The sequence below is a fragment of the Salvia hispanica genome, chromosome 3, assembly GCF_029641045.1.
Source record: "Salvia hispanica isolate PSC_SH4W2 chromosome 3, Shi_PSC_v1, whole genome shotgun sequence".
Lineage (NCBI taxonomy): Eukaryota > Viridiplantae > Streptophyta > Magnoliopsida > Lamiales > Lamiaceae > Salvia > Salvia hispanica.
The window spans coordinates 38,976,736-38,996,683 of NC_142694.1; the positions used below are offsets into that span (position 1 = coordinate 38,976,736).

Genomic DNA, 19,948 nt, shown 5'->3' on the forward strand with positions numbered 1-19,948 from the left:
ACAGCCGATTTATAATACATAGATCAAACGCCGTTGAGCAAACCGACATCGTCTATTTAAGTCCGAAACGACATTTTGCCCATGTGCTTTAAACCAGCTGCCACATCAACGTATATTTTTTCAAAAAGAAAAGGATGAGATGATTACGAAAAATTTGTTCGTATTTTATTTTCCAACTTTTGAAAAGTATTAGACAGACCAGAATTCAACCATCCTATGTAATTTGCCCCAAAATATATGGTAGAAATATGTGGAAATTTTTTCTAGATTATGTCAAGAATTCTACATCAAATTATTGAGCCGACTTCAAATAGAGGTAAAGGACATGATACTTCTAAGTTCTAAGTCTCTCTATAAATAGACCCTTTTCTCCACCTTTATTCCCACAACCAAAAAAACCAACACCACTACACACACACAAAAACACACACACTTATCCAAAAATGATGACGTGGAGAGCCATCTCAGCACTCGCAACACTCACGGCGGCGCTCATCTTTTCCACCTCCGAAAGCAGAGGCGTCGCCGGCGGCTCAAAGCAGAGTACGGAGTTCATCCGAACATCGTGCTCTGCCACGTCCTACCCCTCCCTCTGCTACACCTCCCTCTCCGCCCACGCCGCCGCCATCCAGCAAAACCCCAAACTCCTCGCCAACGCCGCCCTCTCCGCCAGCCTTGACACCGCCGCCTCCGCCTCCGCCGACATGGCCAAGCTCTCCCGCGCTGCCGGCATGACGCCCCGAGAGGCGGGCGCCATGCGCGACTGCGTGGAGGAGCTGGCCGACTCGGTCGACCAGATCAAGAGGTCGATGGCGGAGATGGAGCGGATCACGCCCTCGAATTTCGAGGCCGTGATCAGCGACGCACAGACGTGGGTCAGCGCGGCGCTGACGGACGAGGACACGTGCATGGAAGGGTTCGCCGGGAAGGCGATGGCCGGCAGCGTGAAGACAGCGGTGAGGGGGAAGATTGTGAATGTGGCGCATATGACTAGCAATGCTCTGTCTCTTATCAATAGCTACGCTACTCTGCATTAGGGGTGGTAAATCATGCGGGTCGGATCGTTATCTTGTCAAGGTCAACAGTGCTAAGTGTTGACCAGATAACGCATGCCTATTTTAGATTTAATTGTTGTCTAGTGCATGCCTATTTTAGAGTGAAGTTGGAATAGAATAGTATAGTATAGTAGTACAATTGTTGTAACTTGTAAGTGTGTGAATTGTTTAGTTAATGGATTCTAGTTAAAATGAATGGATATTAAAGTTGAATTTTTGTGTATGATTAATTGGCCTACTTGTGCATTTGCATGCGAAGTGTGTCACTATTTCATCGACAATGAGCAAGTTTTGGAGGATAAGAGATGGACATATGCTAGTACTAAGGTATGAATGTATGAATAACAAAATTTAATTTTGTGATGATGTAAATTCAATGTTGTTATAGTAATGTTATTCAATATTAAGTTGAAATAGTACTATTTTTTTTCGGATTGTCGACTGCAAAGACATTTGATATTATACATTTTGGGTCAATCCCACACGAATTTGTTTTTGGGTCACTCCCAAAAGGCATCAAACTGATTGGGGTTGGACAGACTCCCGATGTGAGATGAGTTTGTATTCAACATACGATTATTGGAAAATTAATTACGGAAATAGTGTGATTCCCACGAGTTTTGACGTGATTCATACAATTTGCATTACGCATGTCCGAGTTGTCCTCCCTAATGAATTTTATTGTTGGATGTTTGGAATCGCAACTCAAACCCTTCGAAACTCTTCGAAAGCTCTAAATCCGTTTCACCATCTTCGAACTTATTAATTATGCAATCGATATATAGAAGTAATTTTATGAATATTGTCGTTAACTATACTACTATAGTATTGAAAAAATGAAAAATCTCTAGGATATTTTAAAGTTTGTAGTACATAATATGGGGCCTGCAAGAACGTGGGAAATTGTTTGTTGCTTATTAGTATGAATATGACCCTATTAAGGACGATGTGAAGGGTAACCCAATATTTTTAGTTTCATATCTCTATATATCTAATAAAGAAGTCGTTTAAAGAGATTATAGATATTTTTGTTAGGCGTCGAATTGGAAATATGCATGTATTTTAATATATGTGGGGACTCATGCTCCTCAAGTGTTACATGAAAGTTATAAAGAAAACAATTAAGTATTTAATTAGTTGTTCATGACACTCATCCAATAAGTAGGCTACAATAATTATGAAATGGAGTGACACTTGACCATTTATGGGATGCTTTATTATCCCCTTAAATTAATTTGTTGAATAAAATTAATGTGGATCTGACAAATATATCGAAGGCGAATGTATATGAGTAAGTAAAATTAATATCTCTGATCTAATAGGTAGGCTACATAGTGTTATCAATTGAACTAGATTTATCACCATCTTAGGCCATATGTGGGATCATTTCTTAACCATTATATTTGACAATTATCTACCAATAAATTAAGGCGGATATGACAAATATCTCAAAGAAGAAAGTGTAATCTAACAAATAAGCTACATAATTAGCAATTGAACTAGATCGATTAACATCTTGGACCATATGTGGGATCATTTAACCATTATATTTGATAAATATCTACAAATTAAGGTGGGTCTAAGAAATATCAACAAGGAGAATGAGTATGGGTGAGCTAGATATGCGTAATCAAACCAAACCAAATCTAAACTATGGAGTATCTTTTCTCAAAATTCGGATTTTTCATTATATTTATATAATCAATATTTAAATATGATCGATTGTTCTATTTAAATATTTCTTACTTTTTCATTTATGATTTTTAGATTATTTTTTTGGATATTTTAGATTTTTCTTTTAATTCATATATATCTAATTACAAAAACAGTTTATTTTTAATATATTGGGATATTTCGGATCAATTTGGATTATGCAAAAATCTGATCTGAAATTTGAATGCTAAGCCCACCGGGAAAATAATTTAATTAATTCTTATTAATTAGATATCTTAGTTTGGATTTAATTATTTTTAATTACACTAATTGAGGTGAAAGCACCTCCTTATGAAATTTGCCATATATTTAATTTTACGTTGGAATATACTTCTGAAATATGTTGTGATGAGTATATATTTAAAGAAAGGTTTAATAAAATTGATTTGCAAAAAAAAATACTACAGTAGTAGTACTATATAAACTTGATATCTAAGAAAATGGGTCTGACTTATTTCACTTGGGCCAAGAGAGGCTTTTAAACTTATGGATAAAATAGGGTTTATGGACTTGAATCTATAATAAAAGTTAAAACATTACAATATACATTTTGTAGTCCTAAGCAATGGTTCGCCAAATATATATAAAGTCTTCTAAAACATGACAATAGACTATTTTGTATAGATAATTTGAATCTTAAAGACCATATTGTAGGACTCCTATTATATTTGGGTGGTAACTATAATACATCCAACTCTTTATATAGACTTCAATTCCACATGAAAGAAAAAATAATAATTTAATTAATTTTCACTAGATTATTCTTAATTGATTTAGATTGATTTCTTACTAGACTCTAATGGTAGTCTTGATTATCTCCTTCAACAACACATATTCTCATTAGTCCAACACAGTATTTGCTACACTATCAATAGGCTTCAATTGAAACTTGTGAAAAAAATGGATATGAAAATTAACAAAAGAGTATCAACATTTAAATAGACAAAGTACAACTTCACTATATGGAGAAACTGCATTTATTAAAAATCTATAAACTTGAAAACCCAAATCTTCCGACCAAGATTTTGTGTATGCTCACAAAGCATGAGAAATAATCTCACAAAAATGCACCTCCTTGCATGAAAACTCAAAAACAATATCCACTCCTATAAATAAAAAAATCAACTCAATCACAAAAATACCAAAAAAAAAAGTTAAAATACAATCCCAAACTAACAAATCATGTCACTCATTTTGTTACTATGGGCAGAAATTATCATCTCCCTCTCATTTTCTACTTCCCCAATTCTAGGGTTAGGGTTAGCTCCTTCACCATCCCCATCTTCCACCCCCAACCAAAACCACACCAACTCTCTCCACGCGGTCGTCGCCTCCGCATTGAACGAAGCCACCGACACACTCGTCCACATAAACCTCGCTAAATCCTCGGATCTGCGCGAACGCGCTGCCCTCTCCGACTGCTCGGAGTTCTATGGCCTCAGCATCGAGCATCTGAGCCAAAGCCTCCACCCGAGCCCGGGCTCCACGCCCTTCGACATCCAGATCTGGCTGAGCGCTGCGCTGACGAATCTTGACAATTGCAGGCAATGGCGGACACACATATATATGCTCAAGGAGGGGCTTAAGCCCCTCCCAAACTATTTATTAAAACAATATTTTTTTATTTGTTAGTATTTTGTGTGAATTGACACAAAAGCCCCTATTAAAACAATAAAGTTTTCTCACACAAAGTTTAGAATATATAGCCCTTACCATGGTAATTTTCTGCGTCCACACCTGACTACAGGACCAGCATGGCCGAGCAGAGCGTCGCACACCCATTCTTCATGCACAACCACGCCTCGGAGCTGATCATCAAGGCTCTTGCGATCAATGCCGAGGTGGTGGGGCCGGTGATCCGGGAGCATCTCCATATCAGGCTCCCCGATGGAGACGTTGTGCCGGAGCAGGCTAGAGGTGGTGACGCGGTCGTGGTGGCGCAGGACGGGTCCGGCACTTTTCGGACCATCAAGGAAGCCCTTGATGGTTATTGGAGGAGAAAAACAAAGGGGAGATTTGTGATCCATGTGAAGCAAGGGACGTATCATGAGTATGTTGAGATTCGTCGGCAGATGAAGGACGTGGAGCTGGTCGGAGATGGCATCGGAAAGACGATCATCACCGGAGATAAAAGCGCGAAGTCGGGATTCAGTACTATGCAGTCCGCAACATTTAGTAAGTATTCCCTCCGATCCGTTATAAAATGTGTCATTTTTTGACATTATTAATTGCTCCATTCAACTACCAAATTTCATACTTTTAAAAATTCGTGCCGAAACCAAATGAGACATTTGATGGGGTGGAAAAATGTTTGTTGTATTGCAAATGACTTATTTTGATGGTTACTATGTAACATTTGTGACTATTTGTCCTAGACTAAGAGATTTTTAAGTTGACTATACATAATTTTTTATTTTCTATGTTGGTCAAAAGATGGGAACTTTACTTCCTTTGGACTTTCTCACTATCCGGATTTTGTTAGATTTTACGGGAGTTCAGTACGATCTCATTTATTGAAACACACTTAATAGGTAATGAGTTCCCAACACGCCCCTAGCATCTGATATATGTTTTAAATTAAACTTTTTGGTGCTTCACATTTTGAACGTGAGACAATTCACATGTAAATATCTTCCCAACATACCCTTCATCTGATACCATGTAAATAGTGACTCACTATACATTCACGTTGATCTCTTTTCACTTCATATTCTCTCGGTAAATACCGACGATAAACAGTGTTCCTGACAGAATGTCCACACTCTGTCGTTAAAAATTTTACCGACGTAAATTATTCCTTGCAGAGGTAACGGGAGACGGATTCGTGGCCCGCGATATCACATTCCGCAACACGGCCGGCCCAACCGCGGGCCAGGCGGTGGCGGTGCTCTCGGCCTCCGACCGGTCCGCCTTCTACCGTTGCTCCATCGAAGGGTACCAGGACACCCTGTGGGCGGCCGCCAACCGCCAGCTCTTCGAAGAATGCCAGATCTACGGCACCATCGACTTCATCTTCGGCAACGCGGCCGCCGTCTTCCAGAAGAGCGCGATCTACGCCCGGGCGCCGCTGCACGGCCAGAAAGTGGTGATCACGGCACAGGGGCGGGAGCAGGCCAACCAGGCGACCGGTTTCTCCATCGTGAACTGCCGGTTCGAGGCCGACCCCGGCCAGAAGCAGGCGGTGGGGAAGTTCAAGGCGTACCTGGGGCGGCCGTGGAGGGACTACGCGCGCGTGGTGTATATGAGGAGCTATCTGGATGGGATGGTGGACCCGGCCGGGTGGATGGATTGGGATCACAAGGGTGATACGGTGTATTATGGGGAGTATGGGAACTACGGGCCCGGGTCGGGGACGAAGATGAGGGTGACTTGGCCCGGGGTTAGAGTCATACGGGATGTGCACGAAGCGCAGAAGTTCACCGTCACGAACTTTATCGGTGGTCAGCAGTGGCTGCCGCAATCGGGGGTGCCGTTTTCCGGTGGCTTGAATGGTGTGGATCGGGTTTCGGTCGGGTTGGACCAGACATCCATTTGAAATTTGATATACGGTTGGATCAGTCTTTTTTATTTTTTAAATAAATGTAATAGTATTCCATTCAATTCTATTACATGTCTCATATTTTTTTTATTTGGATGATCCTCAATAAATATTTCATTTTAATTTTACTCTTATATTTAGTAAGTGAATTCACATTCTACCAACTTATGCTACTCATCTTTATTATAAAATAAAAATATGGTTCACATTCCACTAATATTTTCATCTACTTTCATTAAGTCAAACAATTTCAAAAGACTTGCATAGGTCAAATAGATATGGGACATATATTTTGGGGATATGAGAAGTATTAAAAATAAATTCAGTTTTTTAGTGTTTTTATTTATATACATTTGAACCAAAATGAACCAAAATTTGAAATTACCAAAAATCTAAACCAACCTGAGCCGAAATCCATAAAGAAACGAATTTGAAATTTGAATTTGATTTATCAGATATTCGATGTTCGAGTAATTTGTTCACCCCTACTTGAAGGTGGAGTTTTCTATAAGAAGTGTCATTTGTGGAATGAGATTATGAGATGAATGATCGTGAAATACTATTTCCTTCATTTCTCGTTAGAAGTCTTATTTTGCTTATTTTGTCCGATCCTCATTAGTCTCATTTTGCCATTTCTATTTCACTAACTTTTTTACCACATTCGATTATAAAATCAAACAATTTTTAAGATTTGTGCCAATAAAAAAATAGAACTTATAATCAAGATAGGAGTGAGTATATAAATTATAGTAGTCACCAGACATCCAATTTTGTAATCAGGACAGTAACTGAAGTCAGCGTTTGGCAGGTCAACTTCTCTAATTTAAAAATTATGTTCACAATTATATATTCCGATGCCACGTCCTTATTTCTGGACTTTTTGTAGTCCAAAGTCTCAAGTCAATGCACAAACATTATCATCACAAATCCATCAAACTAAAATCTCATCTCCCGTGAAAATCAATCATGGCAGCGGAGGCGGCAATCTTGGCCGCGGTGAAGCTGCTCGGCGATCTGCTGGTCGAGAAGGTGAACTCCCTGCGAGGCGTGGAGAAGAAGGTCCAGTCGCTGAAAGAAGAGCTGGAATGGATGCAGACCTTTCTCAGACATGCCAACCGCAGGCAATCCCAAGACGACGGCGTCCGAGAATGGATAAAGAAGATACGAGAAGTCGCTCACGACGCCCAAGACACCATCGAAATCTTCCTTCTCAACCTCAACAACAACAGAGGCGTCCGCCGCCTCACTGCCTTCCCCAAGCGCATGTTCCACCTCCATCGGATCAGCTCAGAGATCAAGTCCATCCGGGCCAGGCTTGACTCCATCGACAAGAGCCGCGAGAGGGTACGTGATAGAACTCGTACCATCCTAAATCTAATTGGTGATAGGAAGTAGTATTTCATTTGGTCTAAAGTCCAAATATATTGTTGGGTGCATTTTTTCAGTTTCAATTCAAATATATTGATGAGTCAGTTGAATTTGGAATAGTAGCAATCCACTGTGATACCATGATAGAAATCCATTGGGGTTTTTACATCCACCAGTTTCGATTTGTCTAGAAATGAGGTGTTCTTGCCTCGGCATTGTTTGTTTGTTACACTTTAACCCTTCGTTTTGTGTCGGGTTGTAAATAGTCCATGATGGAGCTCGAACCAAAAGTTATAGTAATTCATTTTTCAGGGCCAAGAATCAAGGGTTAATGCCAATCAACTAGAACAACTTCCTAAATATATGAAAAACCGAAAGGATCCAATTCAAATGCAAAACTTTTTGAAATTAATCTCAATGTTCGATTCGACGTGTATCATACCTAAAACCAATTGCTTATAGTTTTATTTTGACACCTACGTGGGATAATGTTATTATTATAGGAATGTAATCTAATGCAAACTCTAAATATCGTACAAACTCCAAACTGCTACAGAAAATGTCAACACAGTGTCAACGGTTGATGTTGTGCTAATATTGTGTTGACATTTTCAGTTGCTACTATTTTGTCATCTGTTGATATTTTTTAACGGTCCACATCAATACAATATATGAATTTGCATTTTATCACTACCTGTTTGTTATATTTATATTTTTCTTTCATTTGCCAACAGTACGGGATCAAGATCGTCGAAGAGGCAGCCGACGCATCCCAGATGTCGCGAGTGGAGCTGCGGCGGCAGTTGGCGCACTGGGAGAAGGACGAACACCTGGTGGGCATGGAGGAGGATGTGAAGAAGATTTTACAGGAATCAGTTCTCAACCTGGGGAAGAAGGGGCTCTCGATTGCGGTGATAGAGGGAATGGGCGGGATCGGGAAGTCGACGCTTGCGCGGGAAATATACAACCACCCCAGCGTCGTCTCCGGAGGATTCGACTGCCGCGGCTGGGTAGTGGTTTCGAGTGAATTCGCGCCGCTGGAGACGATCAAGCAGCTGATCTTCCTGCTGCCGAGATCGAAGCAAGAGAGAGAAGATCTGCTTAAGGAAATTAAGATAATGGAAGAATCGATCAAGGACAAAATGTACCTGCAGCGGAAGCTGCAGGAGATTCTTCATGAAGAGCTGCTGGGAAAGAATTATTTCATAGTTCTCGATGATGTGTGGGAGAAGGAACATTGGGAGTATTTGAAGAGTGGTTTCCCCAATCAACAAGGTATGTCAAACTCTTTAATTTTTGTTAGCGTAATTGGTTGTTAATATCACGAACTATGATTCGCTGTCGCTGGAATCATCAATTGTGAAAAATTTCAAATACAATCAAAGTTTGTGATATTTACAATTAAGCTTTAATTCGATATGTTAGCGACCAAGAGGTGTGATCAATTGCTAACTATCTTAAATTGCTAACTCTGTTACCTCATCAACGCCGTGTAAAAAAATGTTAACACGATGACATTAAAATATCAGCACATAATTTTGTTGACATTTTAATGTCGCCGTGTTAACATTTTTAATACACAGCGATAACGAGTTAGCAGAGTTTAGCAACTTAATATAACGCACCCCTAGCGACCAATAATTCGAAGAATTCGTTTTTTTATGTTGTTTTAAATTATGTCCTTTTTCTAACACTTTAACTATTTAATAACATTTTCAAAACATAATTTAACCAGTTTTTTGCTTACAGATAAAACAAGTAGGTTAATGCTTACAACTCGCAACAAGATAATTACAAAGCATGATCATTGTCTGCATAAGATGAAGCTTCTAGACTCCGACAAGAGCTGGGAATTGTTCTTGAAGAAGGCATTCACCAACGGCACATGTCCACAAGAATTAGAGAGTATAGGGAGACGAATCTTGGAAAAATGCGACGGCCTGCCTCTAGCAATTAGTGTGGTCGGAGGCATACTATTCGAAACCCAAACCAAGAGCCGATGGCAAGAAGTTCTTAACCAAATAAACACTTATTTGGACATCCCTGAGAACAATGTCCACAAAATCTTGGAATTGAGTTATCAGAATCTGTCTCCTCAACTGAAGTCATGCTTCTTGTGCCTAGCCTTTTTCAAGGAGGATTCTACCATTCCTTCGAAAAGGCTGGTAAATATATGGGTTGCTGAAGGCTTGATCCATGAGGATGGAAGAGGAACAGCAGATGAGATAGGAAAAGGTTACTTAAACGAGTTGATCAACCGGAGCATGATTCAGATTGATGGTTTCATCAATGATGAACAAGTGAAATATTGTCATCTCCATGATCTTCTTCGCAATCTATGCTTGAGCAAAGCGGAGGTGGAAATGGGTTTGAAGATTGTGAACGGGGATGAGGAGGGGGTTTCATTATCCGAGTCCTCATATAAGCCTCGCCATTGTGTTGTCTATGGTAAAAATATTGAGACTTTCTCGTTGAATCGGAACAAGCATCTTCGCACTCTTTTCCTCGTCAGTGTCAAAAGTGAGGATGTTTATGCATCTAGGTACTGGAAGAGCTTACAACTCCTTAAGATACTGGACCTCGATGGCTCTTTGTTTCGAAGATTGCCAGACTCGTTTCGCTTCTTGCTTGGATTGAAATACTTTAGGATACGTAGTGATGAGAGTGTCGTTGGCTTTTTTGTTCTGCAGCTCCCAAGTTGGTTCGATCGGCTTAAAAAACTTGAGGTTCTGGATGTGGAGAAGGGGCTTGTGTTGTTCCCTCGTGTCGCGCTGAAAATGGAAAGACTGCGCCATTTCCACGTACATAGTGTCTATGGCAGAACCATGAGAATTGATAACTGGAAAAGTATTGAGAGTTTGAAACAAATTAGGCTGGAGGATTGGCTTGAATGCAGCTCAAGAATGAGCTGTCATCTTCGTGAACTAGGCGTATGTATAACTGGAATGGAACGAAGCGAGTGCTTTAGCAAGGCGAGATCTTCGCTGGAAGAGATGACGAATCTTGTGGAACTACACATAGAAATCACTATGTCGTTTTCAATGGAAGAAGTTATTCCGAATCTGGAGAGTCTCACTGTGCTTAAACTGGATGGTGGGATGCTCAAATGTCCGGCTGCGAGCATGTTCCCTCGGAATCTTTCCAACCTCACGTTGTGTAACTTAAACGATGATCCGATGCAAGAACTAGGAAAGCTACCAAAGCTACAGTACCTCACGTTATCGTGTGTCATAGCTTGTTACATGGGTGAGAGGATGAGAGTGTTGCACGATGGGTTCCCTTGCCTCAAGGCCTTGTCCCTCCAAAGCATGGGTTCATTGAGACGTATCGACGTCGAAGAAGGTGGAATGCAGAACCTCAAACAACTGCAGATACACCATTGCCCTTACTTGGAGACTGAGAATATGCCCAAACACATCATCATATTAGCTGTGTAAGTTGGAGGTTGCTTGGTTATGTCTATTGCTCTTTTGTGTAGAAATATATCTTGATTCAAAAATGAAAAAACTAATAAACATTGAAAAGAATTTGTGGAAGCATGGTTTATATGATTGAATTGTTGTAAGGGTGTGAATTGTTTAGTTAATGGATTCTAGTTACATGTATGGCAATTAAAGTTAATTTTTGGTATATGATTAATTGGCCTACTTATGCATATGCATGAGAAGTGTGTCCCTATTTAAACAACAGGATAAGAGATGGACCTATGCTAGTATAAAGGGTATGAATGTATGAATAACAAAGGGAAATTGGTCTCTAAAATCATGAACTTTGCCTAAAATTTGGTATTTCTCATGAACTTTGAAATTGGTATATAATATCACGAACTTGGCATTTTGTTTGGTATTTCCTGAACTCACTCAAATAAGATTTTTCATCAAAATCTTATTTAACATAGGCAACCGTGATATGTTTTATAATATTTGAAACCACTTTTTAAGTTCATAACATGTAGTATAAAAAGTCACGTTGAAAACCACGTTGATTTAATTGTGTCAAGTATGATAAAAGCCTCGTGAGTTAGTCAAATATAGTAATAAACATGCCGTAGGAAATACCAAACAAAATGCAAAGCTTGTGATATTATACACCAATTTCAAAGTTCATGGGAAATACCAAATTTTAGGCAAAGTTCATGGTTTTAGAGACCAATTTCCCAATAACAAAACTTAATTATGTGATGATGTAAATTCAACGTTAAGTTATAGTAATGTACATTCAATATTAAGTTGAAATAGTATATTTTTGATTATGTTAATAGCACGATTATTGGAAAATTAATTACGGAAATAGTGTGACAATAGACTATTTTGTAGTACTAAGAATGGTTCGCTAAGTTTATTTTATGAAGTCTTCTAAATCTTAAAGACCATATTGTATTATATTTGGGTGGTCAACTATAATACATCCAACTCTGGACTTCAATTCTACATGCATGAAAGAAAAAAAAATATTTATTTTTCATGCATCTGGATTATCTTTAATTGATTTAGATTGATTTCTTACTAGACTCAAATTAGTCTTTGATTATCTCCTTCAACAACACATACTCTTTATTCCAACACAATATAATTGCTACACTATCAATCGGCTTCAATTGAAACTTGTGAAAAAATGGATATGATAATTAACAAAAGAGTATTGCCAGTTAAATAGACAAATATAACATCACTATATGGACAAACTGCATTTATTAAAAACCTATAAACTTGAAAACCCAAATCTTCCGACCAAGATTTTGTCTATATTCACAAAGCATGAGAAATGATCTCACAAAAATGCACCTCCTTGCATGAAAATTCAAAATCAATATCCACTCCTATAAATAAAAAAAATCAACTCAAACACAAAAACACCCAAAAAAAAAGTGAAAATACAATCCCAAACTAACAAATCATGTCACTCCTTTTGTTACTATGGGCAGAAATGATGATCTCCTTCACATTTTCCTCTTCCCCAATTCTAGGGTTAGGGTTACCTCCTTCACCATCCCCATCTCCCACCCCCAACCAAAACCACACCAACTCTCTCCACGCGGTCGTCGCCTCCGCATTGAACGAAGCCAACGACACACTCGTCCACATAAACCTCGCTAAATCCTCGGATCTGCGCGAACGCGCTGCCCTCTCCGACTGCTCGGAGTTCTATGGCCTCAGCATCTAGCATCTGAGCCAAAGCCTCCACCCGAGCCCAGGCTCCACGCCCTTCGACATCCAGATCTGGCTGAGCGCTGCGCTGACGAATCTTGACAACTGCAGGCAATGGCGGACACACATATGCTCAAGGAGGGGCTTAAGCCCCCCCCCCCCCAAATTATTTATTAAAAATATTTTTATAGTTGTAAAACATTATGGTTTTGTAAGTATTTTGTGTGAATTAATGTGCAAAAGCCCCTATTAAAACAATAAAATTTTCTCACACAAAATTTAGAATATATAGCCCCTACCATAATAATTTTCTGCATCCGCACTGACTGCAGAACCAGCATGGCCGAGCAGAGCGTCGCGCACCCATTCTTCATGCACAACCACGCCTCGGAGCTGATCATCAAGGCTCTTGCGGTCAACGCCGAGGTGGTGGGGCCAGGGAGCCAGAAGCATCTCCATAGCTGGCTCCCCAACAGGGACGTTGTGCCAGAGCAGGCTACAAGTGGCGACGCGGTTGTGGTGGCGCAGGACGGGTCTGGCACTTTTCGGACCATCAAGGAAGCCCTTGATGGCTATTGGAAGAGAAAAACAAAGGGGAGATTTGTGATCCATGTGAAGCAAGGGACGTATCATGAGTATGTTGAGATTCTTCGGGAGATGAAGGACGTGGAGCTGGTCGGAGATGGCATCGGAAAGACGATCATCACCGGAGATAAGAGCTCGAAGTCAGGATTAAGTACTAGGAAGTCCGCAACATTTAGCAAGTATTCCCTCTGATCTGTCATAAAATGTCTCATCTTCAAAATTTATTACTCCCTCCGTCCGCGATTAGGAGTCCCGGTCACTTTTGCGCACCTGTTTTATAAAAATAATAAAAAATAGTTAAAGTGGACAAATGGTAAAGTAAGAGAGATAATAACGTTGACAAGGGTCTTCTCAACATTATTCTCTTTTTTATTTTACCATTTCTCCACTTTAACTATTTTTTATCATTTTTATAAAATAGGTGTGCAAAAATGACCGGAACTCCCAATCGCGGACAGAGGGAGTACTAATTATTGCATTCAAGTACCAAACTTCATAGTTCCCTCTGACCGTGAATATCCCATTTTTTCATTTTAGTCCGTCAGCGAATAGGAGTCCCGTTTTTTCCATTAACACGCCCCTAGCATCTGATAGTATGTGTTAAATTAATCTTTTTGTGTTTCACATTTTGAATACGAGACAATTTACGTGTAAATATCTTTCCAACATACCCTTGCATCTGATAGTAACTCACTATACATTATCGTTGATCTCTTCACTTCACATTCACTACAAAAAAGGGTGGTTTACCGACAGCGGTGGGCAATACTCGATAAATACCGATGGTAAACAGTGTTATTGACGGAATGTCCATAGTCCCGTCGTTAAAAAAATTACCGACATAAATTTTTCGTCGGTATATAGGAATTACTGACCGAAATTTTCGTCGGTAAGTTGTTATCTTTTGTAGTGATTTCTAGTGACAAGTACAAACAATCAAAATCATTCTCCTTGCACAGGTGACGGATTCGTGGCCCGCAACATCACATTCCGCAACACGGCCGGCCCAACCGCCGGCCAGGCCGTGGCGGTGCACTAGGCCTCCGACCGATCCGCCTTCTACCGCTGCTCCATCGAAGGGTACCAGGACACCCTCTGGGCGGACGCCAACCGCCAGCTCTTCGAGGAATGCCAAATCTACGGCACCATCGACTTTATCTTCGGCAACGCTGCCGCCGTCTTCCAGAAGAGTGTGATCTACGACCGGGCTCCGTTGCACGGCCAGAAAGTGCTGATCACCGCACAGAGTCGGACGCAGGTCAACCAGGCGACCGGGTTCTCCATCTTGAACTGCAGGTTCGAGGCCGACCCCGGCCAGAAGCAGGCGGTGGGGAAGTTCAAGGCGTACCTGGGGCGGCCGTGGAGGGACTACGCGCGCGTGGTGTATATGAGGAGCTATCTCGATGGGATGTTGGATCCGGCGGGGTGGATGGATTGGGATAACAGGGGTAATACAGTGTATTATGGGGAGTATGAGAACTATGGGCCCGGGTCAGGGACGAAGATGAGGGTGAGTTGGCCCGGGATTAGAGTCATACAGGATGTGCACGAAGCGGAGAAGTTCACTGTGACCAACTTTATCGGTGGTCAACAGTGGCTGCCGCAATCAGGGGTGCCATTTATTGGTGGCTTGTAGGGTGTGGGTATATTTATGGATCGGGTTCGATCGGGTTGGACCAGACATCTATCAGATTAGACTGAATTGGAAATTTGATATGATGTTGGATCAATCATTTTTATCTTTTAAATAAATGTAATATTCCACCACATCTTTATTATATGTCCCATATTTTTCTTTATTTGGACAATCTCAAATAAATGTCTTATTTCTAGCCTAATCTATGCAAGCCTAATCGGCCGAGCTTATTGCATTTCTATACTGGCCCGACGGTTTTGAAACATGGTAACCTAACGGTGTGACAAGCCCAGACAATAATCGATAACCTACCAAAACATACGAAGCAAACGCACCCTAATACTTTTGGAATGTATCAAGGAACTGAAATTTCTCAAATTCAGGCACAATAACAAGGTCAAAATTCAAACCATACAACAACAATAAACACTGTCAGACAAGATAATGCCTTATTTCAAAGAGAACTAAGATCTTCAAGCTAGTCTCATTTTACCAAAAGTGCATGGATAAACCTAAACATACATTTAGTCGAAAACGACCTCTCAATGCAATAAAGAGGAGTTATTAACTTATGACTTACAAGCATGCTTCAAAAGCTTCAGAGCTAGCAGCCTCTTCATCCAGCATTTGAACAACCTGCGCAACACCTGCAGCAAGCTCCTTGTTGATCACCCCATCAGGCATATCAAACGTTCTTCTCTTCATGGATAAAGATTTTCCAGAAGGTTGAGGGTCGACAACATCCAGCATTGCTTCCAGCTCGTCCACCATGGACTTTTTCGCAGCTCGAACCATCAGATCACCACCCTACTTGAGAGGAAGATATAAACATATATGAACAATGTGTCGGAATGAAGCCAAGATTGATGCAAGAATCAAAGAAGAATCAAGCCTAGAAATGACAAAATCAATCTAGATCATTTAAAGATAGACAAAATTAAATTACTTTACTTGTAAACATAGAATTAAATCCAAGTGTAATACAATGCAGTCCTTAAACCATTTCAGTGTTTATTTTTTGCATTTCAATTCTATTTTCTATCGCAATGGGCATACAAACAGAAGCTTCTAGAAGGCAGCTATTATTCACTATTGAATCAAAGTATTACAGTGCAAAATTGTGAGAAGAGGAAAGAAAGAGCGAACTATTCACTTTCAGATACCTCAATAGCGTCAACTGTGAGAAGCAAAACAATGATCTTTTCAGAGAACCTCTGAAGTTCTTCTGCGTTGCGGGCAAGATGACGGCGGTAAGTGAAATTGTTAAATAAAGACCTAATCTCCTTCAACTTTGTCTTGGCAATGGCCAGCTCACGAAGTGCACGTAGAGACTGCGACCTCTGGATAATATATGCCCTGAAACTCTTCTGAATAAGAGTTGCTGCATCTTGGGGAGACAACTCCTTCCTCTTCCCCCTTCTCTTATCCACTCTCTTGGCAAAAGCCTGTCATGGTGAGACGTGACACAGTTAGAATACATCGAAAAAACATAAATGCCCAAATACTCAATCATATGTATTGTCAATTTTTTCTATCACTCAAAGTAAACACCTTGTAATGGTTATTGTAAATTCAAGCTATCACCTAAAAGTAAAGGCCCCTTTATAATTTAGAAGTCAATATTTACAGTCTTCATTCTGAAGTTTTGGAATCAGAAAGCAGGTCCTCGAGGAGTACTTAAAGATCTGAAATCATATCAACACCCTAGCGTTTAATCATTGTCTACCTATCCCGAATGGTGTTTTACGTTGCCTAGGTATGAGCTAATCTACATGATATATACATATATAAGCACAAAAATGATTGAGATTCCACAATCAACACTCGGTAACATTTAGACACTGGTAATGCATCATATGACGACGGCCTGCACCAGTTTAATCACTGTCTCTCTATCCTGAGTGGCTTATCAGCTAATCCATGTTTTACCTTGCCTAAGTATGAGCAAATCTACATGATATATATACATATACAAGCACAAAAATGCTTGAGATTTCATAACCAACACTCTGTACATTTATACACTGGCAATGCATCATAAGCAAGCAAAAAATATCAACTTTTGCTCAGAACCAAACAGATCTGAAACCAATCAAAAGAAACTCCTGCAGTCTGCTACCAACACAACAGCTAGCAATAACCAACCAAATTCATCACCACAAAACGAATCAATCCAATAAGAAAACCTTGATGCAACAAATCAACAAATTCATCAAAAACAAGCAAAGTTGCCAACCAAATTCATCACCACAAAACGAATCAATCGGCTCAGAAAACCTTGATGTAATCAACCAAATCAACAAATTCAGAAAAAAAGTAAGCAAATTAACCAACCAACCTGCCTCAGAACAATGCCGCCATGATAAGAAGGCTCCTCAACCTCAACAATCCGGGAAACAACTGACTTCTTCCCCTTCTCCTTCACTTTCTCGCTCTTCTTCTTCTTCTTCTCCCCCAGTTGACTGTCTCCACTAGACACCTTAAACGTGTAGGTCTGCTCAATCGCGCCCTTCCTCTTGACCTCCGCCGTCACCTCGTAGCTCCTCGCGATCCCCTTCCCCGTCTCCGCCGTCCACTTGTACTTGCGCTCGTCGCCGGGAGCCTTGATCTCAGCCGTCCACGTGTACTTCCTGCTCTCCCTCTCCCTCTCCGCCAGCCCGAGCTCCAGCGCGGAGACGCGGTCGCTGAGCGCCTCCAGGTACGGCGAGGCGCGGCGGCGGCGGTGGATCTGGATCAGATCGGCGACGGCGTAGAATTCGTGGAGTGGGAAGGTGAGGAGGTCGAGCTCTTCTTCGAGAATGGGGAAGTACGGTGAAATTGAGGTTTGTTGGAGGAAGTAGGAAGGGCAGAGATGGTGCTCGAGAAGCTCGAATCTGCTGAATCGATTCATCGTTGAAGGAATTGATGAAACAATTTGTTGAAAGTGAGATGTTTGAGTGAGAGTGAGAGAGGGAGATTTGAAGATGGAGAAAGGAGAATTTTGGTTGGTGGAATTCAAGTCAAAAAGGGGAATGAGGATGACGATGACAGCAAAGGAATAAATATATAAGAGCATCCGCAATGGTCGGCTAGCGACCGGCTAGCCGATTCGTCGCGCTAGCCGATCGGCTAGCCGAACCATTGCAATCGGCCAGCGCGAAATCGGCGAACGCATCGGCGTGGGCTGGCCGATCGCTCGTCGCTAGCCGATCCGCTGGCCGATCGGCTAGCCGCCATTGCAGAGGTCCGATCGGCCAGCGCCGATTTTCGTTTTTTTTTTTTTTTTTTTTTTAATCATATATAAACGCGATTTTCGTTTCATTTTCATTTGCACCACTTGTTTTAACGAGTTTTCTCTCTCTCTAACTTTCTGTTCAAGAGCATCATCGAGTGATGGATCACAACAACGAGTCCAGTCCGGCGACGGGCGGCTCTCAGACTCCCACAGTACCCGTGGGATCTGGATGGGGGCAGATGGGCCCGGGATTTAACATCCCTTGGAATCAGATGATGGGGATGATGGCTGGTGCGCCGGGGGGGGGGGCGATGGGGGGGAACCAGGGGGGTATGCCGGGGGGTATGCCGTGGGGGATGCCGGGCGGCGGGCAGGGGAGCGGCGGGCAGTCAGCGCCCGGGTGGGGGGGTATGCCCCAGATGCAGCAGCAGATGATGTTGCAGCAGATGATGGGGATGATGTGGCAGGGGGGGATGCCGGGGGGATGCTGCACGGCATGTATCCCGGGATGCCGGGGGGGGTGCAGGGGTCACCGGGAGGAGACGCGGTATATCGGCCCTCGCTTGATTTTTTGAGGGCTTCGTCTCACACGTCGACCCCGGTGGAGACGCAGTTCTCTGGCGATGACCTTCTGTCATTGCATGATATGGGGATCGATCTCGGGGACGATGATACTCCCGTTCGAGCGACGCCGGCCGCGCCGAGGAAGAAGACGAGGGGGAAGGGGAAGGGCAAGGCGGTCGGCGAGTCATCGCAGCCCACTGCCACCGGCCGGAGGAAGTGGACGGAGGATGAGTACGCCGCGGTGGCCAAGGGGTGGTTGGAGGTGTGCGACGATCCACTGGTTGCGAACAACCAGCGGGTCGTCAACATGTGGGCGAAGATCAGGGCTGCCTATAAGAACCACTGCCCGCACGCGAAGGACTTTAGCAACGAGGAGGTCCGGAAGGGGTGGGAGCGCATCAGGGCCGCAGTGGGCCGTTTTGCGAATTTGTACGCCAACGCCCTCCGTCAGCTCAAAAGTGGGCAGACTGAGGACGACGCCCGGAGGATAGCCGCGAGTCAGTTCCCCTTGGAGGGGAAGTATAAGGAGTTCACCTTCTGGGAGTGCTTCTTGTTGCTGAAGGGCTCGGAGAAGTTCCGGGCGGGGTGCGACGCTGGGTGGCCGAAGAAGCAGCGACTTAACTATAGCGGCGACTACAGCGGCAGCAGCGGCGGATCCCACGACCTCCCCCCGGATGCTGAGGAGTTTCCATCCCCTCCTTCATTTACTGGTCGCCCCCGCCCGGTTGGACAGAAGCGGGCGCAGCGGGCTGCGAGGGGCGGATCCCCCCTATCGCCCCGCGAGGTCCAGTCCTCCGCCCTCCCAGCCGCCCCACTCGAGTACACTCTCCATTCGCGTAACCAAACGCGGGCTCAGATGTTACAGGTCTTCCGAGAGTGGAAGAACGCCACTGACCCCACGGAGAAGAGGATTCTTTTCGAGATGCTCGAGAGCATGCGTGCTGATTTAGAGATCGCGACGAGGAGGCTGGGGGGTTCCGACGTGGGCTCAGATACCACGGGTGGCGGCAGCGGCGGCGGCCACGAGGAGGGCGACGGCGACGGCGATGAGGAGTAGAGAGTGGCGGGGCTCGGGTGTTGAAGCCCTTTTTTTTTTAAAAAAAATCATGTACTTTTTTTTTTAAATCT

General features: G+C 42.5%; 3 protein-coding genes and 2 pseudogenes across 3 annotated transcripts; 4 read left to right on the forward strand and 1 right to left on the reverse strand.

Moving 5' to 3' along the window:
- Window positions 1–370: 370 nt before the first annotated feature.
- Window positions 371–1,278, forward strand: LOC125212277 (21 kDa protein). The gene has a single exon (XM_048112388.2). It carries the CDS (start codon window positions 444–446, stop codon window positions 1,035–1,037), a length of 594 nt encoding a protein of 197 aa, XP_047968345.1. The 5' UTR covers window positions 371–443; the 3' UTR covers window positions 1,038–1,278.
- Window positions 1,279–3,950: 2,672 nt separating this feature from the next.
- On the forward strand, window positions 3,951–6,303 carry LOC125209939 (pectinesterase pseudogene; annotated as a pseudogene).
- An 898-nt stretch (window positions 6,304–7,201) lies between these two features.
- LOC125209940 (disease resistance protein RPP13-like) lies at window positions 7,202–11,306 on the forward strand. Its single transcript, XM_089066890.1, has 3 exons — window positions 7,202–7,650; window positions 8,409–8,949; window positions 9,424–11,306. Exons 1-3 carry the CDS (start codon window positions 7,273–7,275, stop codon window positions 11,109–11,111), a joined length of 2,607 nt encoding a protein of 868 aa, XP_088923016.1. The 5' UTR covers window positions 7,202–7,272; the 3' UTR covers window positions 11,112–11,306.
- A 1,854-nt stretch (window positions 11,307–13,160) lies between these two features.
- On the forward strand, window positions 13,161–15,042 carry LOC125209941 (pectinesterase pseudogene; annotated as a pseudogene).
- A 351-nt stretch (window positions 15,043–15,393) lies between these two features.
- LOC125216913 (uncharacterized) lies at window positions 15,394–18,051 on the reverse strand. The gene is made up of 3 exons (XM_048118700.2): window positions 17,381–18,051; window positions 16,206–16,487; window positions 15,394–15,849 (listed from the first exon to the last, which is right to left on the reverse strand). Exons 1-3 carry the CDS (start codon window positions 17,930–17,932, stop codon window positions 15,619–15,621), a joined length of 1,065 nt encoding a protein of 354 aa, XP_047974657.1. The 5' UTR covers window positions 17,933–18,051; the 3' UTR covers window positions 15,394–15,618.
- Between the last annotated feature and the right edge of the window lie 1,897 nt (window positions 18,052–19,948).

Excerpts from the sequence above, each read along its gene's own strand:
- LOC125212277 (XM_048112388.2), top strand. The coding sequence starts at position 444 with ATGATGACGTGGAGAGCCATCTCAGCACTCGCAACACTCACGGCGGCG.
- LOC125209940 (XM_089066890.1), top strand. The coding sequence starts at position 7,273 with ATGGCAGCGGAGGCGGCAATCTTGGCCGCGGTGAAGCTGCTCGGCGAT. Across the intron at positions 7,651-8,408 it reads TCGACAAGAGCCGCGAGAGG|TACGGGATCAAGATCGTCGA; the intron begins GTACGTGATAGA and ends ATTTGCCAACAG. Across the intron at positions 8,950-9,423 it reads TGGTTTCCCCAATCAACAAG|ATAAAACAAGTAGGTTAATG; the intron begins GTATGTCAAACT and ends TTTTGCTTACAG.
- LOC125216913 (XM_048118700.2), bottom strand. The coding sequence starts at position 17,932 with ATGAATCGATTCAGCAGATTCGAGCTTCTCGAGCACCATCTCTGCCCT. Across the intron at positions 16,488-17,380 it reads GCGGCATTGTTCTGAGGCAG|GCTTTTGCCAAGAGAGTGGA; the intron begins GTTGGTTGGTTA and ends TCACCATGACAG. Across the intron at positions 15,850-16,205 it reads TCACAGTTGACGCTATTGAG|GGTGGTGATCTGATGGTTCG; the intron begins GTATCTGAAAGT and ends CCTCTCAAGTAG.